General features: G+C 40.6%; 3 protein-coding genes across 3 annotated transcripts; all 3 read left to right on the forward strand.

Annotated features, from left to right (window-relative positions):
* The first annotated feature begins 4,402 nt into the window (after window positions 1-4,402).
* Window positions 4,403-14,822, forward strand: LOC146310954 (inositol-3-phosphate synthase 1-A-like). The gene is made up of 11 exons (XM_084742780.1): window positions 4,403-4,561; window positions 4,868-4,992; window positions 5,096-5,257; window positions 7,180-7,309; window positions 7,668-7,861; window positions 8,628-8,777; window positions 9,380-9,595; window positions 11,032-11,196; window positions 11,288-11,401; window positions 12,670-12,887; window positions 13,834-14,822. Exons 2-11 carry the CDS (start codon window positions 4,879-4,881, stop codon window positions 14,027-14,029), a joined length of 1,659 nt encoding a protein of 552 aa, XP_084598906.1. The 5' UTR covers window positions 4,403-4,561; window positions 4,868-4,878; the 3' UTR covers window positions 14,030-14,822.
* A 548-nt stretch (window positions 14,823-15,370) lies between these two features.
* On the forward strand, window positions 15,371-18,246 carry tpgs1 (tubulin polyglutamylase complex subunit 1). The gene is made up of 2 exons (XM_084742560.1): window positions 15,371-16,172; window positions 16,981-18,246. The coding sequence occupies exons 1-2, from the start codon at window positions 15,832-15,834 to the stop codon at window positions 17,624-17,626; spliced, it is 987 nt and encodes a 328-aa protein (XP_084598686.1). The 5' UTR covers window positions 15,371-15,831; the 3' UTR covers window positions 17,627-18,246.
* A 3,210-nt stretch (window positions 18,247-21,456) lies between these two features.
* Window positions 21,457-25,552, forward strand: LOC146310956 (uncharacterized). Its single transcript, XM_084743249.1, has 4 exons — window positions 21,457-21,769; window positions 22,537-23,085; window positions 23,174-23,334; window positions 24,413-25,552. The coding sequence occupies exons 1-4, from the start codon at window positions 21,605-21,607 to the stop codon at window positions 24,843-24,845; spliced, it is 1,308 nt and encodes a 435-aa protein (XP_084599375.1). The 5' UTR covers window positions 21,457-21,604; the 3' UTR covers window positions 24,846-25,552.
* Window positions 25,553-26,882: the final 1,330 nt, after the last annotated feature.

Here is a 26,882-nt window from a genome sequence, read left to right on the forward strand (position 1 = left end):
CACATGTCAAAAGGTCGAGGGTCTAATTCTCTATCCTCTATGGGAGGAATGTAGAGGTCGTCTGTCTCACTGTCAGTCCAGTTGTCTGGTCAGTGTCACTCTGAGGACTCAGAGGACTGCAGGCTCCAGGTGGACGAAGCCTTCAGGCAAAATGTCTACAGCAAACAAGATAAAATCATCTCTGGGTAAAATTCAGGGAACCTAGAATGACATTCTTAGAAATAAAGGTTCCGAAAAGATTATTTCACAAGGGATGAGGTTCTATTCAGAACATTCCCATCTGAAGAATCGTTTTCTGAAAAAAGGGTTCTTTATAAGACTAAAGGTTCCATTAAGAATCCTTTTCATCCAAAGAACACTTTGTAGAGGAAAGTACAGTAGAACCCCTGGGTGGGTTCTAGACAAATCCCTTGCAATATGAAAAGACTCTCGGTAGAACACCCTTGGTAGAACACCCTTGGTGTGTTCTACATAAAACCCTGGGAATATAAAAAGGTTCTCAGTAGAACCCCCTCACTGTATTCTAGTTAAAACCCTGGGTTCTCAGTAGAATCCCATGAGTGTGATTAAAATAAGACCTTTGGAATATGAAAAAAGTTCTTGGTAGAATGCCCTGGGTGTGTTCTTCACCTTTCACAGATGATTCCATATATAACCCTTTATGTTGTGGTCTTGATAGAACTCTAAAAGGGTTCCAGGTTTAACCTTTGCAAAAAGGCTCTAACAGGAACCAAAAAGTGTTATCTGTGGAGACAAGCCAAATAACCCTTTATGGTTCTAGTTCATTTCTAAGAGTGTGGTCTCACTGTCAAAGAGGAGAAAAATAAATAGGAGATTCATTTGATATAAATCAGTCCATACGTTGATATTGACATGAGTCCTAATGTTTATTCTCCAACTAAACTGTGATGAACTGACACTTGTAAGGCACTAATGTAAAACAAATTAAATTGTTTTAAAGAGGAGTGGGGAATATATGTCATTGGATGATTAAATGACAACACAGTTATTTATTTTTTTTTTTTAATCATTTCTTCTTGTTAGACAAAAAAAGCTAATGGTTTGAATTTGATTTATTAACAGAAAAAACACAACAACACAACAAAATTATCACATTCAATTAGGTTTTGTCAGTCTGGTGCTCTGACATCCCTTGAGGGAATATATTATTGTAATTGCTCTAATTATTGTACCTAATGTGTTTTTCACCTTTCATCAGCTGTAATGTTGTTCTGAGTATAATTCTGGTGATAATTGTGTACATGCAGTGCTGTGCAGTATGTAGCCTCTATGCTGTCATGGTGATGGCTGCTCCATCCACCTGAGTTCCTCCTCTTATCCTGTTATTTACCTTCAACCAGGTCAAGTTTCTCAGTTTAACTGAACATTTTAATTACGAGCAATTAACGCATGAATTTTAAAGTTGTGATTGTAAAAAAAAATGCTTTAAAACATCTCATGTAACTGTTTTCCTCAATGTTTTTTTTTTTTTTTTTTTTTACATTGAATCAAAATATCAGAAAAATTAACCACTTCTTCCATTAAAGGCCAACTTTGGCACTTTTCAATGTGTTTATCCAGTCAGTTTTGATGGTAAATGTAATCACCCAACCTTGTTGCGACTGTCACAGCTCTGCTGGCACCTCCTATTGTTCATGTGCTGTTCAAAAAGGTCTAAAAAAAAGTGAGCTTCACTGTGACATAATAATGTTCAGCTAAACATTTGATATCAACATGTTTTTGGATACGCTTTTCAAGTTTGCATGCTTAAATATCTCCGCCACCAGTGTTAAACTTAAAAGAAAATGCTATTTTGACAGAAAAAAAGCAGCCATAATCGGAGTATACACAGCTTTATGACTCAGATACTTACTGCATTAATTGGAACTCTGATTATTGTGAAATAGCCAAATAAAACACTTTCAAAATTTTTTTTATGTTTTTTTAAAAAAACGTAAATGTATTTAAAAGTTCAATGAATTGATGAAATAATTAAATTTTTGTGATTAAAAAAAGTATATAATTATTCTACAGTTATTAATTTATGGTATTAAAATTGATACAGTAATGCTTTTTACAGTAGTTGAATTAGTGTTTGTGACTTTCACAGTAATAACGTTACAGTACTGTGCTACAGTGATTAGATTTACAGTAATCATACTGTGAAATGTATTTACAGCAACTTACCAGCTAATTGATGCAAGTAAGTTACAGAAAATTTTACAGCTTTCTTGTTACAGTGCATCTTTCTAATTGCCCGCCAGTCAAAATATCATTCATCACATCATGAGCTTTCAGTGTTGACCTGGACTGCCACCTGCTGCCGGCCACGAAGCTGCTGTGCTCCTGAAAATTTATTGCTAACTTACAAAATGGGACACATCTTTGAAAAAGAAAACACCCAATCTGCCCTGCTGACAAAAGCTCAGCTGCAACAAATCAGAAGAACTCCTACAGATCAAAATAACATCTGGTCAAGTAAAATTTGCAATTATGATGCAGCATAGATTATGTATAGATTTGCTGCTGCACATAAGAATGCTGCAAGTGGGCCTAGGCATGAAAAAACCTGGGAACCCCAACTGATATAACAACAGTTCCACCTATAATGTAGGTTGCTGTAACAACCAGTAGGATTGTCAAAGTAATAAAAAGTAAAAATAAAAAGAATATTAAGATATTAGGCATGTTGTATATTGCAGATGAAGGAAAAAAAACTATACACGGCTAAATTCAGTGACTAACAACTACAACTATATAGTTAGTGCTGCCTTTAAGTAGACATTTTTGTTTTTTAGCTCTGTAACTTTTAGCTATAATTTGGCTGTTCACCTGCATATTGGCTGGTCATAAGAAACTGTAGGAGATCAAAAGTAACATGATAAATTAAAATAAACCTAATCATCAAGTTTGATGTCCTTGGGATATCAATGGCTGAAGTCTGCGACCTTTAGACATCAGCAGCCGCTTGATATCTTCCTCTGCCGGTCCTGCACTGTAGCCATCTTCACTTTTTTACTTGTTCTGGGGGCTTTTTGCATTTACTCTGATCTTTATCTAGAATATAAACACAAACTCATTCAGACTGAGGTCAGGTGACTGACTGTTTCCATCATGAATACTGTTTGGCTCCCATTGATTGCTTTGTCTGCTCTGTCTGTTGAGGATGATTGCCATGATGCATCCCAGAGTTGGAGGAATTGAATGTGCTGGAGAACAGAGCTTCAACAAGTGTAGGAAATTTGCATGATTCTGTAATATTTCTCCATTTTGAGGTGATTAACTTTAGTGGTCTTTACAGGAAATTTCTTTTCATAAACCAGAGTATTTAATTGTGAACAAGTACGCGCTTGAGCAGTCTGATGTTGATCAGACTGAAATGATTATTCTTATAAGGTAATAATAGAGATGGTAGTATAGTGGTGATCATGGTAGTAATAACTGTTTACTATGGCCGCTTTTGTTTTTTCCTACCTCATACCTCCATGCACATCAACAGGCTTAACACAACATGTAGTAGGGTGTGTTTTGAGACTAATTAAATGCCATATGTGTGCCTCAATGTGCGCAGACATATGATGACACATACCTTCAGATTTTCAGTTTTTCATCTCATAGTTCACTTAACAGTTTTCTCGTGATACCAGTATGTTTTATTTCATGTTTTTTAATTTCTTTTTTTGCTGTGGTTTCATGTTTTTTGTCATATCCTTTTATGTCTTACCTTGTATGTCACACTTTTGTCACGTTTAAATAATAATAATTAGACAACAAACAAACAAATAAACAAAAAGAATCACCACTACCAGTAGGGCAAAGCTTGATAATAACCATCATTAATTAATGGTAAATTGACAGTTAATAGTTAGTTAATAATTATTTAATTGTTAATTATGTTTACTAATTATTACTTATGCTTTAATTTGAAATTAGAATTTAATTATCATTGTACTGTTGTACAGCTACAAACAAACATAAGCAAAGCAAACATAATTTTATCACATCATTGTTAAAAGAAAACATGTTAACTTAAGTTGAATTAACTCTGAATTTACCATTTATTAATAATGGTTATTATTACTATTACAACAATAATTATTATTACATGTCCCACACTAACACAAGACATCATGTCAGCCACATTAATTGATTGATTAAACTGCAAATATTGATAACTGCATGAATGTAAACATAATAAACAACAATGTAAGTCTATTATTGATCATCGTGGGGAGTCAGGAAATTACCAGACTTCTGTATTTTGTAACAGCCTATTGTCTACACCGTGTTATCATCATCATCATCCTCTGCATCCTCCCTGCGAGTTACGTAACAGGGACGGTGCGGTCTGTGATTGGCTGACGACGTCGCGCGAGGAAGGTTAATTAATCAGACGCATAGTCAGTCAGTCAGTCAGAGAGGCTGGGGACTTACACTGCCCGGGACTTTTAGACGAAAAGAAAAGGAACTAATTCAAACAGGAGAAGAACTGTCGACGAGACACACCGGTACCGACATTTTATAACCGTCAAGTTATTTACATCTTCTGAGGCGGAAAAAGGTGAGGGAGTTTCCGGGTTTCAGTTTGAATCGCGTGCGTGTCATTCATTTGTTAGCACTCTTATTTATCTGCTTTTAAAGGACAGAAACAGCCAAAAAAAATGTTCTGACAGGAATGTTTTAGTCTAATTTAAAAAATTTGGTCAGTTAGGGAGACCAGAGATAACTTACATGTGATTTTTCGACAGGGGCACATGCTTGTAGTTTGAGTTAGTATGACGTGTTGAGGAAGCAGCTTTTTACCCACAGTGCCGTTTTCACATTTCACAGTGGAAGAAGTTGTACAACGCCTCCTGTGTCTTTGCAGACTCTGCAGCCATGTCTGTGAACATCCATATAAACAGCCCTAATGTGAAGTACACGGATACACACATTACAGCTCAGTACTCCTACCAGACTGCATCAGTGCACAGAGAGGGCAACAATGTCACGGTAAGAGGAGCTTTATTACACTTTATTGTGAGCACATGCATCTGCACGTGTCCTCTATACAGTAACTTTGCTCTACATGGGAAAAAACCCCCTCAAAAAACAGGTGACCCCTCGGACCACAGAGATGACTTTCCGCACTGAGAGGCATCTGCCCCGGCTGGGTGTGATGCTGGTGGGCTGGGGAGGCAACAACGGGACCACAGTCACAGCAGCTGTCCTGGCCAACAAGCTGGGTCTCACCTGGAGAACCAAGACTGGAGTGAAGGTGAGAGGAGTGACACAGACATGTCTGTACAGACAGTGAGTGAGTTGCTGGGTTAGAGTGTGGAAAAACAACTTGCACAGACATGATGAAAGGTGGGTTACGCAGTTTATTTTTGGTTTTGTAATGCAAAAGTTCCGTAATAGCCTTTAAGCAGGGTCCAAAATGAACTTTTAGCTCACCAGCCAAATGTCTGGTAGATGAAAAACTTCTTCTACCAGATAATAACTAGGGTTGAACCGATGCGGTAGAGATACCTGTACCTGGAATTTGGTTGCAGCACCTGGTGATACCTTTTTTCATTACTTTGGTCTCTTATTAAAAATAAATTTAAACTTAATAATTTCAACATGGTTTTATCACTCTTTCATCTCAGAGAGTCACCATCAGTCACCAGGGCAACACTGTTGTTTACGTCATGAAGGATACACACGGGACGTCCTTCCTGTTATGTTGTTGTTATCGTTAACACCACTGGGCTTCATACTGTAATACTGTAAATGTACATACAGGCCAGTGTCTGAGTGTTGGCTGACGCTAGTAAAATGGTAAACCAACTGGGACAGTTATCACAGTAAACAGCCCAGTTATCTCCAACAGCAACTTATCCAGCGAGCCAATTAATCACCTGAAGATGATAATGAAGACGATGCCTCATGGAAAATTTTGCTGCCCATTAAAGGTTAAGTTACACTGTTTAGACGCTGGCTGCAGATGTGCTAACGTTAGCTGCAGCTGCTGTCAGGGGATTTAACTTTCGGGCAGTGAAAACGGTACACTCTTTGGCCTTTAGTTACACTGTATTCTGAGTTTGTTAGTTGTGTTGTGCAATGTACATACCAAATATAAAATCTACTGGCAGGTGTTAATTGCGGACCCTGCATAAAATACATAAAATAATTCAAGTGGTCTGGGAGAAAACTGGACTTCTCTGTATGGTGGTGCAGATGGATGACGCATGCTGATGATGTTTTTGTTTGTACTGACTTGAGTTATAGCCTATAATTCAGCTTCTTTGGTCATCATACCATCTACTTACATCCAACATGATGTCATACCCAAGGAACCATAAAATAGTTAACTGTTGAGTTTCCTTCCCAAAATGTAAGTATTTGATGACCTTTGAAAGATGAAACAATGAACTTTCTTTCTCTAGAATCGCTTACTGCAATTTTAATGTATATAAGATTCAAATCGCTTCACTTTGAAGATAACAAATCAGTTATTAAGTAACTTTGTTCACTGTGTGGATTATACACCTCAAAACAGCCGACGTCTATACAGTACTGAAATGAATGCTAACCACTGGCTACCAGGAGGGAGAAAAAAAGTCTCCAAAAGTACTGGAACTTTGGACGTGGGACACTTCTGTTTTGCTGAGCAATTGCAGATTTTTAATCTGCTTAATCTTCTATCCATATTTTGTTCACTGTGCTTCGACACATCACCATGAAGATACAGAAGAAATCATGTGACGGACAGACGATAAACAGCTGACATCATTGTTGTGTGCAAAAATCTTTGAAACACAGAAAACAACAGGCTTTAGTTCCTTAAAGTAGTTCCTGGGACTGAAAGTTCAGGGTACGTTGGGTGGAAATTTGGCTCTATATGGTGAATGAACTCTTTATAACCAGCCTATAATGGGATATGAAAACTTTGAGGCTGCCACAAGGGAGCTAACAGAAGACCTTATTGTCCTGTTTTATAAAGATAGCCTACTGTATGTCCCATGATACAGTGGTAGAGACTCGTCATGAGTTGGTTGTGCTGACATGTTCAGTAGAGTGCAAAGAGCTGAACTGACTATGGTCCTGGGGATTTCACCTTATTTGGACATACATTTTTACCTCTATGAGCTGGTTTCCATTTCAGCTATGTTTTTTTCCTCTCTTTTCTCTTCTTTCTCCCCCACATTCCCACAGAAAGCAAACTACTACGGCTCCCTTCTGCAGGCATCTACTGTTTGTCTGGGATCAGGGCTCGAGGGCGAGGTCAACGTTCCCTTCCGTGACCTCCTACCCATGGTGCACCCTAATGATATTATCTTTGACGGTATGGACAATTGCACGTAGTCTGCTCAAGGTCTAACCTCTGACACAGACGAGGAGAAGTGTGTGTGTTTGTGTGTATTTTAGAGGGCAAGTAAGGTAACAGCAGGGAAGCCTGACCCCAGGGCAGCATCACCTCCCTGAGGTGAAGATGGTCAAAGATGTGCTCTTACTGTGTCCTCTAGTGCAATCTGGGCCGTTACTTCATAAGGGAAGAGTTTTAACAGGCAAGCTATTTATAGAGCTCCTACAGTCTATTAAAAGATGAAAGTGATGACTCAAAAAGGTCAGCCTGTGCTCTGGAAAAAGGAAGTTATTTAAGGCATCCAGGACTGTTAACTCGAAGTGTGTTTGTGTTTTAGGCTGGGATATCTCCTCAATGGATCTTGGCAGGGCGATGGAGAGAGCTCAGGTGTTTGACTGGTCATTACAAGAGCAGCTGCGACCGCACATGAGCCGCATGAAACCCAGACCGTCCATCTACATCCCAGAATTCATCGCTGCAAACCAAGAGAGTCGGGCGGACAATGTCCTCTCTGGGACCATGGCGGAGCAGGTAATGCTCAGTCTACTCAGCAGCAGTCGCTTCTCCCAGTTTCATGTGTAATGTTTAATCAGTCTTGCCATCAGACAGCTTTTTCCAATGGGAATCTGCTGTTACACATATAAAATATAACTGTCTCCAAAGCAACCTCTTTAGGCAAAAACAGTAATTGTACCTTGCAGAACACAGGAGTTGGAGGTCTACCGCTGCGTCGATCAGTTAGTTTGTTCGTGTTATTGTGTGACTTTGCTGTTTTTATGTTTAGCTGGGATGATTAAGTATTTTAAGCAGCAGTAGACAAGCAACTCTCATGTTCTGTGAAGTAGAATTATAGGTTTTGCTTATGGAGTTGCTTTGGAAAAGTAATATGTGGCTTGTATAATGGCAGTTTCCAACCACCAGGTTTTAGTAAGTACTTTGCTGTAACGACTATTCAGTACTGATAATGCACTTTTCACGAGTTATTGATGTGTCGGTATCCATACTTTTTTTATATTCAAGTTAATTAAAAATGTCCTGTTGTAGCTCTCTTGCCATTAAAAGCATCGAGTTGAGGCTCAGTTCTCAACAACTGACAGTTAGTCCTGTCCACATCAGGTTTAAACGCCACTTGTCCGGTTTAAACCCAGCAGATACTGATACAGATAATTTAGTTGGTTGAACAGATACAGATACAGATAATGGTGTACTCACTCATCTCTACTGACTTGATAAGTACCTCATACAGTCCCACTTCAAAAAATCCAAACTATTATTTAAAGAGTCTGTGGTCTTCCAGGTGGAGCAGATCAGAGCTGATATAAGGGACTTCCGTCAGTCGAATGGCGTGGACAAAGTAATCATTCTGTGGACCGCCAACACTGAGCGCTTCTGTGACATCATACCGGGGGTCAACGACACTGCAAAGAACCTGCTAGCCGCAATCCAGGTGAGAGAAACTGCCAGATTGATAAAACATACTCTGAGGTGCACAAATCCTTGAGTTGGTTTTGGTGTGAAAGGCTTTAACTGTCCTCGAAAACCAACCCAAATTCTAAAGCGTGTCGGTGGCCTGCTCGTGAATCACCCAATCGATTTTTAATTTCATCCTAATGCTGAAGACCAAACAGCAATCCTCCATCACATTTAGTGATTAATAAAGCTTAGAGGATGAAAAGATTAACTCTCCTAACACTTCACTGTGGATTTGTGGATGAAATGCCATAATGAGCAGCCATTCCTTTTTATATCAGATCAGGGGAAGAAAATTGTGATTTGCCCCTCATGGCTGAGTTTTTATTTTATCTCCTGTCTTCAGCATGCTTGTACCGCTGTCAGCAATGATAATAGTCTATTTCACAGACTTGTGATCTTCAGCAAATAGCTCAATTTTAGATAGGCATAAAGTCGACAATAGAGCTGTGCTACAAAATTGATGTGCAGAGAGTCTCAGGGGAAATGCAACCTTGTGAGTCAAGCTTTCTTTCTCCGTGAAACATCATGATACACTCAGTAACAGTCATTCTGTTTTTTTTTCCCTCCATCCATTAGGCAGGAGCAGAGGTTTCTCCCTCCACTCTGTTTGCAGTGGCCAGTATACTGGAGGGTTGCGCCTATATCAACGGCTCCCCACAGAACACTTTTGTACCAGGAGCCGTGGAGCTGGCCGTCCAGAAAGGAGTGTTCATTGGAGGAGACGACTTCAAATCCGGTCAGACCAAGATCAAGTCAGTGCTGGTAGACTTTCTGGTCAGCGCAGGTATCAAGGTGAGAAAAAGGACGCTGATGGTGGATGATATTAAATTGTTAGAATGTACAAGAAAAGCTAAGAACAATAAAATCAGGAGGTCAGCGATTTGAGAATGATGTTTCCTATCTAAGACCAGAATTTAAGTGAAAATACAACAGATATTAAACGCTGGATGTCCCAAAACTTCCTGATCATAAATGAACTGAAAACCGAGGTGGTCCTCTTTGGCGTTCCTGTGTGGGGAGCTCATCCCACTGTCATCTTTTGTGGAAATCCTATTCAAAAAACCATGGCAAGCTTCAGTGTTTAAGTTTGACAAACAGTGAGAAGCAGCTTTCTCCAGCTGCGAGCCTTTGCAAAAGTAAAACCCTTCCTACCGTTCCAAGATTGTGAAAAAGTAATCCATGCTTTTCGCTACTAGACGCAGCCAGTGCTTTACAATTACTGCTCGCCTTGAGTGCTGTAACTCCTTGTACATAGGAGTCAGTCAGTCTTTAATCTCATGTCTGCGATATGTGCAGAATGCTGTGACAAGGTTTTGAACTGGTTCCTGTGAACGTGGAACTGCAGTAATCCCCCCCCCCCCCGTACTTGCTTCATTCCACTGGGTCCCTGTCAGTTCATTTTAAAGCCTTACTATCTGCCTTTTAAAAAAATACAAGCTTTTTTTAGCCTTTATTATGTGGAGAGACAGCTGAAGATGTACAGGAAAGGGGGCAGAGAGAGAGGACGAAGGGCCGCAGGCTGGAATTGAACCCAGGCCGTTGCAGAGGGCAGATAGCCTCAGTATTGGCTCCCAGTCACTGGAGAATAAACTGCCCCACCACATCAGATCTCTACTAGTCGTTCAAAGCACAGCTCAAGGCCCAACTCTTTTCTCTGGCCTTTGAGAGAAAAGGCCAGATCTCTGATCCCGATCTCTGCCTGAGTATATGCATGATTTTGTTGTCTGCTCTGTTGACTTATTTTCTATTCCCTATTATTGAATAGCTCTTCAGTCAGATCATGTTGTTTTAAATGTGCTATAAAAATAACTTTTACTTTACTTGACTTGACTATTGTAAATGTCAGGATCAGGAATTTGCACCATAAGCTACTGTATTTTAAACTTGAAAGCATCAAATGGGAATATAATTAAGAACTTAGAAGGGCTTGGGAAAATAGCATTTTAACACTAAAACATACATACCGTGACCAAAATTTTAAAGTTTAGATTTGCAAATGTAACTTCATAACTACGACACTTCTGAGAAGCTACAGAAAAACCTGAAGAAATACAAATAATAAAGGAACGTGCCCTTTAAGTAAGGAAAAAAAAGGAAAAACCATGAGGAGAAGTTACAGTGTGATGCTCCTAGCAGATGATATGAAAATAAGATGACAGCTAACATCTTTCAGCACTGTGTATTTCCTGAACAAAGAGATTTTAATGGGCTCCTCTTCCCCTCGCCAGCCGACCTCCATCGTCAGCTACAATCACCTCGGCAACAACGACGGGAAGAATCTGTCGGCTCCACAGCAGTTCCGCTCCAAAGAGATCTCCAAGAGCAACGTGGTCGATGACATGGTCCAGTCAAACCCCATACTGTACCAGCCTGGAGAGAAGCCTGACCACTGCGTGAGTGACTTGGAGAGATAATGAGCCCCGTGTGGATGTTTACAGAAAACACCCGATCGGACTTATTAACCGTCTCTCTGTGTCATTTCAGGTGGTGATTAAATATGTTCCCTATGTGGGTGATAGCAAGCGTGCCATGGATGAATACACATCTGAAATAATGATGGGAGGGACGAATACGATCGCACTGCACAACACATGTGAGGTCAGTGTTTCTGTAAAACATGTATTTGAAAAAGGCAAATCTAGCACATCAGAACAGTTTCCAGTGTAGGAGTTCAAGCTCTTAATTGCTGCTGAACCCAACGATCAGAGCTCTTTCTCATTATCTAAGTGTAGTTGTGGAGGAGGAGGCTCAGGAGTGCTGCAGCTTACTGTTAATCCCTCTTAACAAGCCTTGGAGATAATTTAAAGAGACATCTGCAGGTCATTGACATCATTCTTTTATGTTTCGCTGGCACAGTTACTTCAGCCTGCCCACCACCATTCCTACACATAAAATAACATCTTTTCTTCTTATGGTTTACACACCTCATCTGTGTGTCAAACTACATTAATTTAGATGATGTAATTACAAAAAGAATTACCTGTTTTTTAAAAGAATATGCAGTCATTTAAGTGTTGTTTATTAAAGCCACGATGTGTTGAATTTGCCTGACAAGAACTGGCTGAAAGCAACAGATGGACTGCACCAATTTTCACCAGGATCGTCTCATTTTTCTACAAAACACCTGCTGCTATCAAAATAATTGTGAAAGATTATGCAACCTTTAACAGTTTGGGTCTGTGAGTCTTGGTTGAGTTAGCAGTGGTCGACCTTTCTCCACAGTGGTCACAGAGTCAGGCTGACTCTGATGAATAAATCTTTTATGTGTAAATGGAGTTTGGTAGCTTTGAACAGAGCAATATAGCAGCTGTTTCTAGTAAAATTAAATGATCTTAATCTCAAACAAAAAGATCTACCTCTGTAGGGATCCTGTCCATGATGTTTTCAGACACTTACAATAACAATCTGAGCCTGTCAGTGACAGAAACAAGTACTTCTAGTGGAAGTACTTTGACAATGTGCTGCCTGGAAGGATTATGTTGTAGCTCAGTTTTGTTTCTGACAGCTGCAGCAGCCTCCCTCAATACTGGACCAATTTCAGGAATTATTGTTCCCATCAGTCACTTATACACAAAAACATGGGAAAATATGGTTTAAAATTGGTTGAAAAATACAGCAGTTACCCTTTAAATCATTGGCACATGGATCTAACCACAGTCAAAACAATGCATCAATGCAGTTTGCATTAAAGTCATTATCTGTAAAATTTGAAAATGTCTGATTTGACAGCTGCTAATGACACTGCTAGACGCTAGATCCTATTCCTGCATGTTTAAGGAGTTCTGTTTGTTGATAACTGTCTTAAACCATTCATTTCCCCCTCTATTGCGTGATTAAACTCACCTCATCTTTCTGTTTGGAAACAGGACTCTCTACTAGCCAGTCCAATCATCCTGGACTTGGTGATACTGACGGAGCTCTGCCAGCGTGTGACCGTCCGACCGCAAGGGGAGGAGGACTTCCAGTCCTTCCACAGTGTCTTAGCGCTGCTCTCCTTCCTCTGCAAGGCCCCCCTCGTTCCATCAGGGACCCCGGTTGTAAACGCCTTCTTCCGGCAGAGAGCCTGCATAGAAAACATCATGAGGTATGGAGAAGACTTTGGTTTCTTAAAGGGATAGTTGGGTTTTTTGAAGACTTATCCCTAGTCAGTGTGTTACCTAAAGTAGATGGCAGCCAGCAACAAAATGTATTTTAGCCCCTTACAAAAGAGGCCCACGTGGAGAAAAAAAAATCAGCATCAGTTTAAAGCTATAATATGTAATATTTCTTAACATGTTTAAAAACGCTTGTTGACCTGTCTACAAATATTATCCCAAATTTTTCCAGAAATGTTAAAACTCAGAGAAATCCAGAATTAATTCAAGGTAACGGCATGTTTTCTATTAGCCATTAGTTGCAGAGAGTGAGGAAGGAAGTTGGCAAACCTGCATAACGTGAATAAAACTCCTCCATGAACACGATTTCTGCCTAAGTCACTTAAGAGAGATTTTCATTGGCAGTGATTGTTGTTTAACAACGAAAGAAAACAAGTTCCATGATTTCACGCTATTTCAGATGGCCTCAAATTACATCCTTTGTTCTTATTTTAATGTGAGAGAGCCCCTAAGCGGCAGAACTTACATATTATGGGGTTAAGAGTACATGTTATTTAGAATATTTTCATGGCTTTACCCAGTCATTAGACAGCCCATTGTCCAAAGACACCAAACTCCATGGGCAAAAACGGTAATTTTACCTTGCAGAAAATGGGAGTTGCTGGTCTACAGCTGCCTTGATTGGTTATTTTGTTTGCGATATTGTGTGACTTTTGTGTTGTAAAGGGTTAGTTCAGGTTCACCAAAGTCACACAATAACAGAGACTAACTAACTGATTCAGGCAGAAAAGGCTGTCTTACAGTAAGGTAAAGCAGTGAATCAACAGAAGAATTATGCTTTTAGGACTCTGATATATACACAGAGGTGCAATTCTCGTGTTTCATTTAGTAGCAGAAGTTGACATCCGTCTTACTCTTTGGTGTGTTTTTTCCCAGAGCGTGCCTCGGCCTCCCTCCTCAGAACCACATGCTGCTGGAGCACAAGCTGCAGAGAGACTTCCTGCCTCCACACACCACCTACACCAACGGCACCGTGGCTACCGTGAAAAAAGCTGTCCTCACCAACGGGAACCATAAACCTTTAACAAATGGCTTCTGTGCACATGTTGATGATGCAGCACATGTATTATGACAGCAAATATAACACTACAGCCCATGATAGAACTGAAAAGTAATACATTTTAAACTTGATACCTTAATAATAATAAAATGGCCCTTATTAATCAAGTGATCATAAAACACTGGTTTACAGGGTCAACTTAACATTTGTTTAAGATGCATTTTAAATCATAGACATTTAGCAAGTTTTGTCCTATTAAAGAAAGGTATGGTGCAGCAACATTTGCATATCATACATGCAGTTATGTCCGTTATACTGAACTACTGAACATCAACAAGGGCCCATATGAAGCCCTAAACTAAAATATTGAGTCTCCACACTGCATAACATTGTTCAAAGCAGCTATTTTGTTAAAATGTATGTCACAGTTTGTTTATTTTATTCAGACTTAACCATGTATCGACTGTTTTAAAAAGTGTTTACACCTTATTAGTTTTCTTAATAATGCTTGTATCTTTATTTAAGTAGTTTTCCATGTGTCATACAAATGTAAAATACAACTGTACAGTTAAAGTTTTAGAAGTGGATCCATATTTTTAACAAGCAAATGTGATATTGATCTTGCAGCTGTGAAAATTGATAACTGCTGTATTTGTTGTTTGAATGTACCTTAAATGAATTTGTTGACTGAGAGGAATCTTCTAACTTGCTGTATTTTGTGTTGTTGTGTGTCACTGCCTTTTGTCGCCATCCAAATGTTTTTGTGTGAAGCTATGTGACAGGAGATGTGGATGTAGTTCTAACTATTTCATTAAAGAGTAACATGGGCTATTTATATACATTAAACATTTTAATATTGTTTGAACTTGATGTATTTGATGGAATTAATTACTGTTTGTTTAGTTTTTTTTTTAAATCCACTTTGCCTCCTATTGAGCGATCTCTGAAGTTCCAATATGCTTTATTTGTGTGCATGAGTAGTAGCCATAAAAAAACATATATGACACGCCATATAGCATATATAAATGAGGCTGTCAGTAACAGAGAGGGTTGATCTGTCAGGCTAACAGTGTTATCTGAGAAGAAGCAACAATAATACAGAAATCCATCCATGTGTTTTATACTAAAAGAGCTTAAATATGATCTCTTTATGCATGTTTTTAACCTAGAGTGCTCTATATAGTATTATTACTATTATCGTTGTTGTTGTTACCAAAACATTTACTGCTAAAATGCAGTTGCAGTTATTAAATGTGGTAAAATACCTGATTTATCTGCCAAACTTACACCAATTTAGTTAATAAGTCAGTTAATTTTAATATAAAGAACTTTAAAGAAAGATATGTTATGGGCATTTTAAAGCTAATTTTATTTCATAATTACTGTTATTTCTAATATATTTATTTATTTATTTATTTATTAACTTGCTCCTGGCCTCCTGGCGTCTTATACAAGTGGCTCCCGGGGAAAAGCAAAATGAGTATCTGTATTTAGCAAGTAAAAATAATAGATTTAGTATAAAAATATGTCCCCTCATTTTTCATATTGAAGTGAAACACATACGAATCCGTGTAAGGAAAAGAAATTCTGCGATACATGTATTGGATGAACTCTGGGCTGGGTGCCCACGCGCACCTGCACACACCTGGACAGACAGCGTCCCTAGCAACCAGAGCGACAGAGGGTCGTCATGATGATAAGATTTTGCGGACAACGCTTTTGTTTTGAAGCTTTTCGGCCCCTGTAAATGTGGAATAGCTTTTGTTATGTTTACCGGAGATAAATAAACAACCTGCCGGTCCGTTTCCTGTCTTTTGACCAGTCAGCTTTAAATCACTTCCGCTGCCGTTGCTGCGACACGAGACGTCATCATCATGGCGGACAAGGAGAAACGCCGATCGGGAGCGACTCCTCCCGGGATGCCCGAGGGCAAAGCCACCAAGTCGGACAGCGACAGGGAGTTTCTGTCGCAGGCCGGGGTGGGAGAGCTGCTCCGCGGGGCCATCCTGAAGATGGTGGAGGCCAGATCGGACGATCCCATCGGCTTCCTGGCGGACCACTTCTGCCACCTCGCCTCTGTGACAGAGACCGCCGGCTCAGCTGGATGCGGGGATGGAGATCAGCTGAACAACGGCCCGCTGAACGCAGGAGCGCAGGAGCAGCAGCATCTCAACCGGGCGCTGTGGCACCTGCGGCTGGCTCATCACTCCCAGAGGTCTGCGCTAATTTCCCACCTTTTCATAATGAAGCGAATATTACTCTATTAGAAGTTATGATGAAACACATTTCTATTTTCTCGCCGTGCTAACAGACATATTTAATAATTCGGCTTTACATAATTTTACTTTACTAAGCTAATTTTCTCTCTTACACTGTTGCTGCCTTATATTTGTGTCATGTGAACACTATATAAGGGATAATGTACATTGGGCAGGTCATTATTGTGAAATAAATCCCAACAGGATGATGCAGTCCTGCATCCTCAAATATTGTGCACCCAAATCACAAAAGAACAAATTTTCTCATATATCTCTAGAGGTATGTAGCAATACAGGTAGTATTTGCCCACATTCTGAGGTATCTATATGCCTGACATGACCGCCTTAATAAAATGTAGGTGAATTGAATTTAAGTTTAAGCATTGATAGATTCACTTCTTTTCTCTAAGAAATATGTCCCTGTTACATACCACGACCCTTAGACATCACTATTTGATTGAAATATACTGCAAAAGAGCAAATAATAAAGAAATACATATGTCTCTATTAAAAACAATGATTCTCAGATTGAAAATGTGTCATAATATTGTATCAATTTAGAGCCTGCACTAAAAAAGTGCTCTATCATCCTACCTCTGATTATAATTGTTCAGCTCCTGTCAATAGAACAGTGAAGTGAATCTCACTATTCTTATTATATTATAATATAGTATAGTATATTATAATATAACAGAAACAAGTGTTCCCTTCTCACTGGCAGAAACAAACCAATGATTTGCTTTCTTTTATCTCCTTTAAACCCAGATCTGCCTTTAGCAACAATGTCCGTGTAGCCTATGACCTTTTGAACCTCACCGGACCCCGTACACGCCCAGTTGAGGTCCCTGAAGGCCTTGAGGGCCCCTGCGCTGACAGCCCAACAGGAGGAGGAGTGAGAGGAGGCCTCTACACACAGACTCTGCAGTGCTTGTGCAGCGAGGGTGGAGTCCCTGCCTCCACCTCCGCCCCGCTCCTTCGACGTCTCCACTGCCAGGACCACGAGGCCGTCCCGTATGACGTCTTCCGTCACGGCGTGCTCACGTGTGCAGTTTTCTCGGACTACATCCGGCAGGCTCAGAGGCTCTACGCTGAGGTGTGCTGCCCTGATGAAGGGCCGGCTTCACGGGCGCTGTGCCTGGCCGTGCTGGGGACTTTGAAGGAAGCCCTGGAGACTTCCCAAGGCTCGGACACAAACTGCTGTGCTAATGCCAACACTAAAGCTAATTCCTGTCTGGAGGCTAACGTCAAGGCAATACGCTACCTGGAGGCCAGTGCCAAGATCTCTCCATACAAGCTAGCTCAGGCCATAGCTGGAGCCCAGACACGGGGCCCAGGTGGGAACATGGACGCAAAGGAGTTTGAGAACGCAGCTGCAGAGCTCTTTATCACTCGAGTTAAAGTTGTATCCTAGGTTTCCTGTATGTTTTCTCATATTTTCTGAATGTACAGCAATCTACAGTATATCCTAGAGTAACTAATTACCTTCTATGTCCCTTCTCTAACCTCTAGCCTACTTTTACCTGAATTGCAAATAACTACTAAACACCTAACAAACAAGAAATAAGTGTAGCTGCTGCACAGCATTGAGTGGAAGAGAAAGAAGAAGAAGGAGACAGATGAAAAAAGGAGGAGGAAGACAAATGAGAGATATGTGAGGGTCCGTCAGCAGAACTGCCTGGACCCAAATGATTTAAGGCTTATTCAATTATAAGCATCTTGGGATTCATGTGTCTCTTTTCCACGCAACACAATGCATGAGAGGGCATTATTATGTGATTCTGCATCACCCAGGGCTCAGACTCACTATCACAGATACCAAGAGCACCGGGTCATGATCTTGCTGAGCTACTACAAATGAGGCCCTGTTCAGACCTCATACTATCTTGTGTCCCCAGGGATCCAATCACAACTGGGCAGGTTTAAGTATTTTAGGATTACACTACATCCCCATATGCGCCCTGAGTGACCATTTTTGATTGGATCTCACATCTGTTGTTCTATATGCAAATAAACACTGAGGCTGTTTTGTCAGTTCATTGTTTATTAGTGTCCATTTGGACATTTATTTCTTCCCCTTTTTAAGATCAGTGCCACACTAAACTCCTAAATCAGCCTACATGACCTACATGTTTTACCTGTGCTGCCAACAGCCTGGGAGGAGAGAAGCTCCATGGTGCGCTGGGATTTTATTACTGAGTTATGATCAGGACGATGCACATTTTTACTTTCTGTGACTGTGAGGAAATATCATGTTTTTTCACTTCACAAATGACAAAGTAAGGCATTTATGACAGACAGAGAGAGAGAGAGAGAGAGAGAGAGAGAGAGAGCAGAAGTGTGTATCCCAGCACACCACCGAGTGTTGCACCTTTCTCATCAGAAGAAGCAAATAAATGTTTTGCATTTAAAGCCAAATTTACAAGAAGACTAGTCTTGCATAGCCAGATCTCTCTCTCTGCAACGCCCTGCCTTGTTTGCATTTCTGTGAACCAGTCACAAACTTCTCAGGCGGCGCTAAGCCCAGGATGCAGGGTGCTGCTGGGGAACTTGTTTTGGTGGAACATTTGCATGTTGAGAGGAGGGCTAAAATGACTACATCACTCCAAAAGAAAAGCAAACAGCACTAACAGCTTTTTGCATGTTTACGTTTGTACCATTTGTCCCAGCATGTAGTTTGCATCTAGGAGGTTCTTCTTGTTTCCTGGGGACTTTGAAAACATAGATAGTGGATGTCACACAGCCACTTGAAGCATGCAACCCATAGCAGGACTTAGTGTGCATCCAGTGAGTCAGACTACAAGAAGGCACAGCTGATTAAGAATTTGCTGTAGCTGTTTCACTTCCCCGCTTTTTATGTAAATAAGCACATTTGAAAGGTGTGTTGTTTTTGACTGCAACTTATTGTATCAAACGAACACAATGCTTTTTCCAAGAAAGAAATAACTTAATCTATAACATTTGTCAAATTTACAAGAAGGCAATTTGTGAAGGGAGTCCAGGGTTGCTAGTGTGTTCACAAAACATCCGCTTAAGGCTGCCCACTTGGGATCGGTCAAAACCAGGTCTGAACAGGGCCTGAGAAACCACTGATGGCTTCACACTGTGACTGAGGCAAGAGTTGCATGTGAAGGCAGCTTTCAAACTAGTGTCAAAACTCTGAGAATTTGTGTACTCCATCATCTAGCTCCATCATCTGTCTTATATTTTTATTCAGGGGTTTCTGCTAGAAGAATTAGTTTTCTAGTTTTTTAGAAAAACAAAATGGTGGACTTCATAATTCCTGCCAGCATCTGGACATTTTCAGTCACTAGGCCTACATTTGATCAAAGTTGGAAAGCGGTAGCATGTATGACTGATTTCTTATTAATTTTAAACTTATGCTGTAGCGCCACCATCAGGACTATCAGCCCACAGTGCCAGCTGAGGAAGTTTAGCATAGGACTCCACCTTTAACCAAACTTTTCTTTTTACTTTCTTGCTTGGGAAGGCAGATTTCTCATAGCATTGGCAAATACAAGACAGGTCGGCAGCAGAACTTCCCGGCTCCTAATAAGCAAAACACTCACAGATACGCAAAACCCAGTAATCGTATTGTTTGGAAGATTAACGCTAATTGTAAAACATATTGCTTGAAATCTGTTATTGAACTTATTAAAGTGGAGGAGATGAGAAATCGACATCTGCTGTGACTAAGCATCAGCTGCTGTGCTGCAGTGCGAAGGACAATCAGCTCCTCTCACTAAACATATTCCTGGAGATCCACAGTATTTATCCAGACAGATTCCATTGTTGTTTAGTCTTTGCCATGAAATGCTCAGATTAGAAAGTAACCCTGTGAACTGATCTATATCTAATGCACTCCACTACAATAAATCCTCCATCACTTTCATGCTTTGTTGAGAGGAATGTTGATTAAACTCTTGTCATTAGAAGGCACTGTAGCAGAAAACATTTTAAGGGAATAAACGTGGCATACAGGAGAGGAGTTTTACACGCTGTTATTCACTTATTTTTTTGAACTTGTGTTCTCATGTGAAGTCTGTTAAGCAAAGAAAACGGCCACGTCACACATTTCCACACACACTGACAAACTGGTCCACGGACAAAGCAGAAGATGTTGCATATTCTGCCTCTGATTAAAAGTATATTTGCACACATCATAAACTTTAAAGGAGTAGTTCACCCCAACATCAAAACTACATATTCGCCTTCTGACCTGCAGTGCCGTTTATCCATCTTTTCTGTTTTGGTGTGAGTTGTGAGTTTTGGCTTTGGCTTCTCTCTGAAACGATGGAACTAGATGGCACATTCTGGAGCTTCATGCACTAAAAAATACATGTGAAAAAAAGAACAGCAATATTTCTTTCCATAAATCATGATCCGGTTGCTTGAAATAATCCACAGACCTTGTTGTGAGCAGTTTCATGTAGGGACTTTGTGCAACAGAATCTTCTGGAACTACTTTAGGATCTTGTGGAACTACTTTCTTTCTAATGGAAAGATAGTACAAAAAATAAAAGTACACATTATGCAGATTGGCACATTTCAGAATAATATATATTATGTAATTGATGCAAGCATCGTGATAATTACATCCAGTAATATCATGCTTATTCTGCAGCCCACAAAAACTTTTCATCAAAACTCTGATCAACACACAAGATTGATAGTACAAGATATGGAGATGATACACTTGTTAAACTAGGTCAAATAAATGAATAACAGAATAACATGGAATTTAATCCCTGTGGCTTTGTTTTATTAGTTCTGGTTGATTAAAAAAATCTTAAATATTTTAGGGTAATTCCAAAAGTATAAAACTGAAACTTAAAAATGTTTTGTTTATTTATTTTTAATGACCTCTCACGGCCCACCTGTAGAACTTTCACGGCTTACCAATGGGTCACGGCCCACACTTTGGAAATCACTGGCTTAATCCATAATTTATTAGTTGATATTTTGAATTGACAATTTTAAATCTGCAAATTAACTAATGGTGTCAAATAAATGTAGCGGAGTAGAAATATAAATTAGGATAAAATGGGAACACTCAAGTTAAGCACAAATACATCAAAACTGTACTCAAGTACAACACCTGAGTAAAAGTACTTTATTACTTTCCACCACTGGAAATGTATCCTAACGTTACTCAGTTTCGGCCACTAGATGGCAGCAACTCTCTGCTGGTTTTACACACACACACATACACACACACACACACACACACACACACACACACACAGGAAGAAAGAAAGCGGAAGTAGTACACTGAACAGCAAATGACGGCAGCTGCAGCAACACCTGAGCTGCTTTGTTTACACCAGATTCATTATCGTAACTTTAATGTTTGTCGTGCTGCTGCCTCCGACGGGTTGAACTCGGACTCAACATGGAGTCGGAGGACCACCTGCGGTCCTTCACTTTCCTCATGACCTACCTGCTGCTGAAGCGACGGAGAGACATCGACGCCGCGAACGTCCAGAGGAGGAATGAGATCCAGAGACGAATCAGACACCGTCAGTACTTCTTCCAGAGACAGAGGAGGATGCTCATGGTCAGTCCGCAACTCTGGGTGTCATATTGATGCATATCTAGGGCTGTCACACGCCCTTTATAATGTAGGATTGTCATGTGTTGCACTGTCCCTCACTGAATTAACACACCCTACTCTAATGCATAGCTCTACTTCACATACTTGGTCTGCTGTAATCAAGTCTCCTAAATCCCCAGCAGCTTGAAAGCAACTTGAAAGACGTCTGTTACACCATGTTTTTAAGCCTAAATCTTTGCTGTAGATCTTAGACCTGCAGATTTATTTTCTGTCAGTTGACTAGTAGGTTATTCGAATAATTGTTTCAGCCCTAAGCATAAAATACCAGAAAAGCTGCAGTTATACAACAACAAAGATAAAGTAAAGGCAGAGGTAGGCTTCATAGATCTTACCTAAAAGGTACTGATTAAATCAAATCAAAATAAAATTATGTTTTGACATTTTTCACCTCTGTTCTGTTAGTAGTATTAGAAACCAGAGCAGGGGAAAAAAATATTATTAAAGTATTTGCAGTTATTTATGTAAAACCTGGCTTTAAGTGTGATAAAACTGAATCAGGTGGAATTTGTTGTTATGGCTTATTTCTTGCTGTAGTCAAAAACACAAACAAAACATTTTTTAATTTAAGAGAAAAAGAAAAAGCAGAGAGATCCAAAGATTTCTGTAGCACTGACTGGTTTTAACAACTTTTATAAGAGTGTGACTCACAGGATACGATCTGTGAATTAATATGAATGAAATCTTTATTTTATCATTGATCTTCTCCCCAGATGATGCTGGCAGGAGGGATCCGCTCCAACGTCCGCATCCGCACGCGCCCCTGGACCACCACTCCGAGCACCGATTGGTGGGAGCGGGTGGTGATGACAGAGTTCCAGCCCTCTGATTGGCTGGATAAGTTCCGCATGAGCCGTGAGACCTTCTTCTACCTGTGTGACAAGCTGCGGCCCCGTCTGGCTCGCCAGGACACCAGCTTCCGCCTGGCGCTGCCCGTGGAGAAACGCGTAGCGGTGGCTCTGTGGCGTCTGGCGTCCAACATTGAGTACCGCACCATCAGCACCCTGTTCGGCGTGGGGAAGTCCACCGTGTGCCGCTGCGTCAGAGACATGTGTCACGCCATCGTGGCGCTCCTCAGCTCCATCTACCTGCGGCCCCCCAACGAGCAGGAGCTGGAGGATTCAGCCCAGCTCTTCCTGTCCCACAGGGGCTTTCCTCACTGCGTCGCTGCCATAGCAACGCTCCACACAGCCATCATCACCCCATCAAACAATGCATCTGACTATGCCAACCCTGCAGGCTGGCTGTCAGTGCTGTCTCAGGTAGAGGTGCTGCTGTTAACACAAGCTTGGTAGTTGTCCTAAGGTGCTTCAGATTTGAACTTCTTACCTCTTTCTGTCTGTGTTTCAGGTGGCTGTTAGTGGCCGCGGGCAATTCTGGGATGTTTGTGCCAGTTTTCCAGGCGGGACGGACCCAGCTGACATCTTCCAGAACTCATCACTGTGGGCCACAGCTGCAGAGGGTGGACTGTCGCCTGACCCGCCACCGATCTTCATGGGAAAACCTCTGAGGTAAAGTTAAAGCCAACAGCAAGACGGTTGAGTCATTTTTCAGCCATTTAAAGATACTATGCAAATTTCTACCTCGTGGATAGAATTAAATTGTTAGTCTTTCCTTCCTTTCTCTTTGTTTATTAGGTTTTCATCCAGACTTTGTCACTCATCTGTCCACTTTGAACTCCAACTGAGGTTTTTGTTATGATGTAATTAATAGAAGTAAAGGATGATCCCAAAAACTTTAATTTTAACTACCACAACATCAACAATAGTAACAACAATTAGTTGGTTTTCCAGGACACACAGTTATGTTACTTAACAGTAAAGAATTTTAAAATGTTGTATATTCTCATTATAGTTCTTACACCTGGGCCACACTGGCTGTGTGAGCATTTTAACACAGGAAGAAAAAGAAAATTCAGTCATTATCTATTCACCCTCACCCTCTTGCAGAATTTCCCAAACAATTAAAGTGAATGATGACACGTTTTAAAATGGGAAGTATAAAATGTCTTCATACTGCTTGTCTGGTATAATTCAAGTCTTTTCATGTTACACCATGTTTTTAGCCTAAACCTTCACTGTAATTGGGGGGGGGGGGTTTACATTTAATTGAAAAGAGCTGGAAATCATGGAGGCATATTTCATTATTTATCAGAATCAGATCATTTATATCATATAGTAGATCATATACTGATTGAACGGCTTATGGACAGGAACGTGAACTTAAGATCTGGTTCTCTTCACAGAGCCGTATTTCCCTCTTTAACATGGGTGCTGAATGGAAGTCAGCAGCGCTTCCTTGTAGAGTGTGTGAACCGATTAGGAAAAACTGAGAATTGAAAGATAAGTGGAAAAATAAGATAACTGGAAAAAAAAGAAAGGAAAAGAAAAAACAGTTTGGAGATGGTGGAGGCAGTTAGACAACACACACCTTACTGTGCTTAGTCATGAAAAAGCCAAAAGACATAGAAAGTTAGACTTCATTCAGATCCACTCACTTGAGCTGGTTTTGGGCTGAAATGTTGCAATGCTGAGTCATTTTAGGATGTCAAGTCTTCCGGTGTGACTGAAAACCATCTGTTGTGTGTAGATACGTGCTGCTGGGGGAGTCCTGCTACCCTCTGCAGAGCTGGCTAATGAAGGCCTATCCTGAGGAAAAGGGCAGGAGGGCAAGCCACACGGCACCGACGGAGCCGCAGCGGCTCTTTAATCGGCAGCTCACCAGAGCGATGCACGTGCCCGAGGAGGCGCTGCTGAGACTGAGGGCGCGCTGGCAGTGTCTGAGCAAGAGGAACGACTGCGGTCTCGACGTGGTGCCCACCATGATTCTAGCCTGCTGCATCCTGCACAATATGTGTGAGACCCACGGAGACGACTTCAAGGAAGAGTGGCAGGCGGAGGTGTCCGAGGCGGAGAGTCCTCAACCCAGTCACAAACCGCTCCTCTCCACCAGTATGGACCAGAGCCACGCTGAGGAGGTCCGACAACTCTTCTGTGACTATTTTGAACAGCAGAACAATTGAAAAAACACATGAAGACTCAGATTTAAGGGGACTTATTGGCAGAATATGGCGGATGGAATATGATAGTTACAGTTCCACTGCCATGTTTCTACTGTAGCCTGGACAAACCAAACAATGGGAGGGCCTTAAGTGTTTTTTGAGAGATCCACAGCCACCAGGGGTGTCAACCTCAGTCACTAAAGTGGCTGTCTTAAAAAAATGAACGTAAATTTGTGGGTCAGATGAGCAGTGGCAGAGCCAGAACCTTCCTACTTCAGGTGACCCGGTTAGACCCAGTGAATCTGTTAGGGTGGCAAAAAATAACTACTTCAACTTTACAGAAGTTTAAAGGATAATAAGTACCTCTGTATAATCCCCTCACACACCTAAGGTATCTAAAAGTTGCCTACACATTTGTTCTGATTTTACTCTTTCGTGACAAACTGATGTGTGGGTAGAGAAAATCTGGAAAAAGTAGGCGGGACCCAAGGTCAGCTACTTGCTTTTTATTATTTTATTTTTTTTAAATAGACCTTGAAAATTGTCATTTCTAGTTACTTTTAAGTGTGTATTTTCATCTGCTGGCACTACTCCTGACTGTTGTTTTTTGATTGAGTAGGTGATCTTTGACTTCAACTGAGAACACAGGTCACACGGTAAACATGGCAACATCTCATGCAGAGCCCGCTCGTCATGCTGTTTTGTAATACAGTTACATTTTCAGCAGACTGGGTTGGTTCAGAAAGCAGAATTTTGTTGGGGGTTGTTGTGCATCACATTGGGGACAATATGGAAATGGGCCGGTAGCCTTTTCATATAAAGTAAGGATCATCGCTGAGGCTAAAGGCCGGATTTGGCCTACAGACTTTGAGTTTGACACAAATGAAAGGGGAGGGTGAGGCAGTCGGTTGCAGTCTGCAAGCTCACCACTAGATGCCACTAAATCATACACACTGATTCTTCAGCATGTTTCTTTAAGATATCTGTAACCATACATGTTAAAGTGTGACAATGTCAGCATAGATCTCAAAACACTGCAGAACCTACATGAGACAGATACGGACAAAGCAAAGCTCAAACTGATTAGAAATCAGCTAAATCTGACAACGTAGACCTCGGCCTGTCAGAACATGTCTGAGATGTCCTAAAATCATAATACATTCATGCAAAAATCACTTTGGATTTAGGCAGAAAGTGTCCTTACTTTGGTGCCACCATGTGGCCAGTCTTCATGCTTTGCCCACCAGCGAAAAGCTACAGCAAGTGTCCCGTTTTTTCATCTGTCAAATAATTGTTTTGAATTGTGTAACAAGCATCACAGCCTGAAGGGACTGCTGGGATGTTCATGTACTTTTTCTATACACCATGACAGTGTGCTCATTTATTGTTACATAGATTTTTATGTAGTACATCATTGCATAAAGGTTCCAGTTTTAAGAAAAAAAGATCTGCTTTTGCTTCCACAATATATTTTTTCCTGGTTTCTTTGCTCCTCTATGACAGTAAACTGAATATCTTTGGGTTGTGGAAAAAGACATTAGAGGACACCATCTTGAGATTTTGGAATCACTAATTGACCAAACAAGTGATCATTTAATTGAGAAAATAATTGACAGTCATTTAATAAGTAGATACATATAAAGACTCAAAACACAGATAGATGATAGGACTGAGATGAGACAGCTCAGTGTTTATGCAGATGCAAATCCCACACATTTCTGAATGCCAAACTTCCTGGAGTTATCGAATGAACACTGTGAGCAGATGTTACATGCAGGTGCACATCGTGGCCACAAGATGCCACTGCTATCACATCACACGTCCTCTACAGTCATGGTAATTTATCTTGTCTGATGCTGCTTGCACTACATTGCGGGTTATTGATGAAGTGATAGGGATTATCCACGTATTCTGTCTTGATAATAATCAGGTACCATGCTGCACCAAACTTTGAAAGACCTTTTTTAGTAATACACAGTGTTGTGCAACATACAGGCAGCAGGTGGTGGACTTCATTTTCAATGATCTCACATGCATTGCTGAGGATATATAAGATGA

The sequence above is a fragment of the Lutjanus erythropterus genome, chromosome 18 (genome assembly GCF_056507025.1).
Source record: "Lutjanus erythropterus isolate fLutEry1 chromosome 18, fLutEry1.hap2, whole genome shotgun sequence".
Taxonomy (NCBI): domain Eukaryota; kingdom Metazoa; phylum Chordata; class Actinopteri; order Lutjaniformes; family Lutjanidae; genus Lutjanus; species Lutjanus erythropterus.

Coding starts and splice junctions, on each gene's coding strand:
- LOC146310954 (XM_084742780.1), top strand. CDS start 4,879: ATGTCTGTGAACATCCATATAAACAGCCCTAATGTGAAGTACACGGAT. Junction 4,993..5,095: donor GAGAGGGCAACAATGTCACG/GTAAGAGGAGCT, acceptor CTCAAAAAACAG/GTGACCCCTCGGACCACAGA. Junction 11,402..12,669: donor CACTGCACAACACATGTGAG/GTCAGTGTTTCT, acceptor GTTTGGAAACAG/GACTCTCTACTAGCCAGTCC.
- tpgs1 (XM_084742560.1), top strand. CDS start 15,832: ATGGCGGACAAGGAGAAACGCCGATCGGGAGCGACTCCTCCCGGGATG. Junction 16,173..16,980: donor CTGGCTCATCACTCCCAGAG/GTCTGCGCTAAT, acceptor CTTTAAACCCAG/ATCTGCCTTTAGCAACAATG.
- LOC146310956 (XM_084743249.1), top strand. CDS start 21,605: ATGGAGTCGGAGGACCACCTGCGGTCCTTCACTTTCCTCATGACCTAC. Junction 21,770..22,536: donor GACAGAGGAGGATGCTCATG/GTCAGTCCGCAA, acceptor TCTTCTCCCCAG/ATGATGCTGGCAGGAGGGAT. Junction 23,086..23,173: donor GGCTGTCAGTGCTGTCTCAG/GTAGAGGTGCTG, acceptor TCTGTGTTTCAG/GTGGCTGTTAGTGGCCGCGG.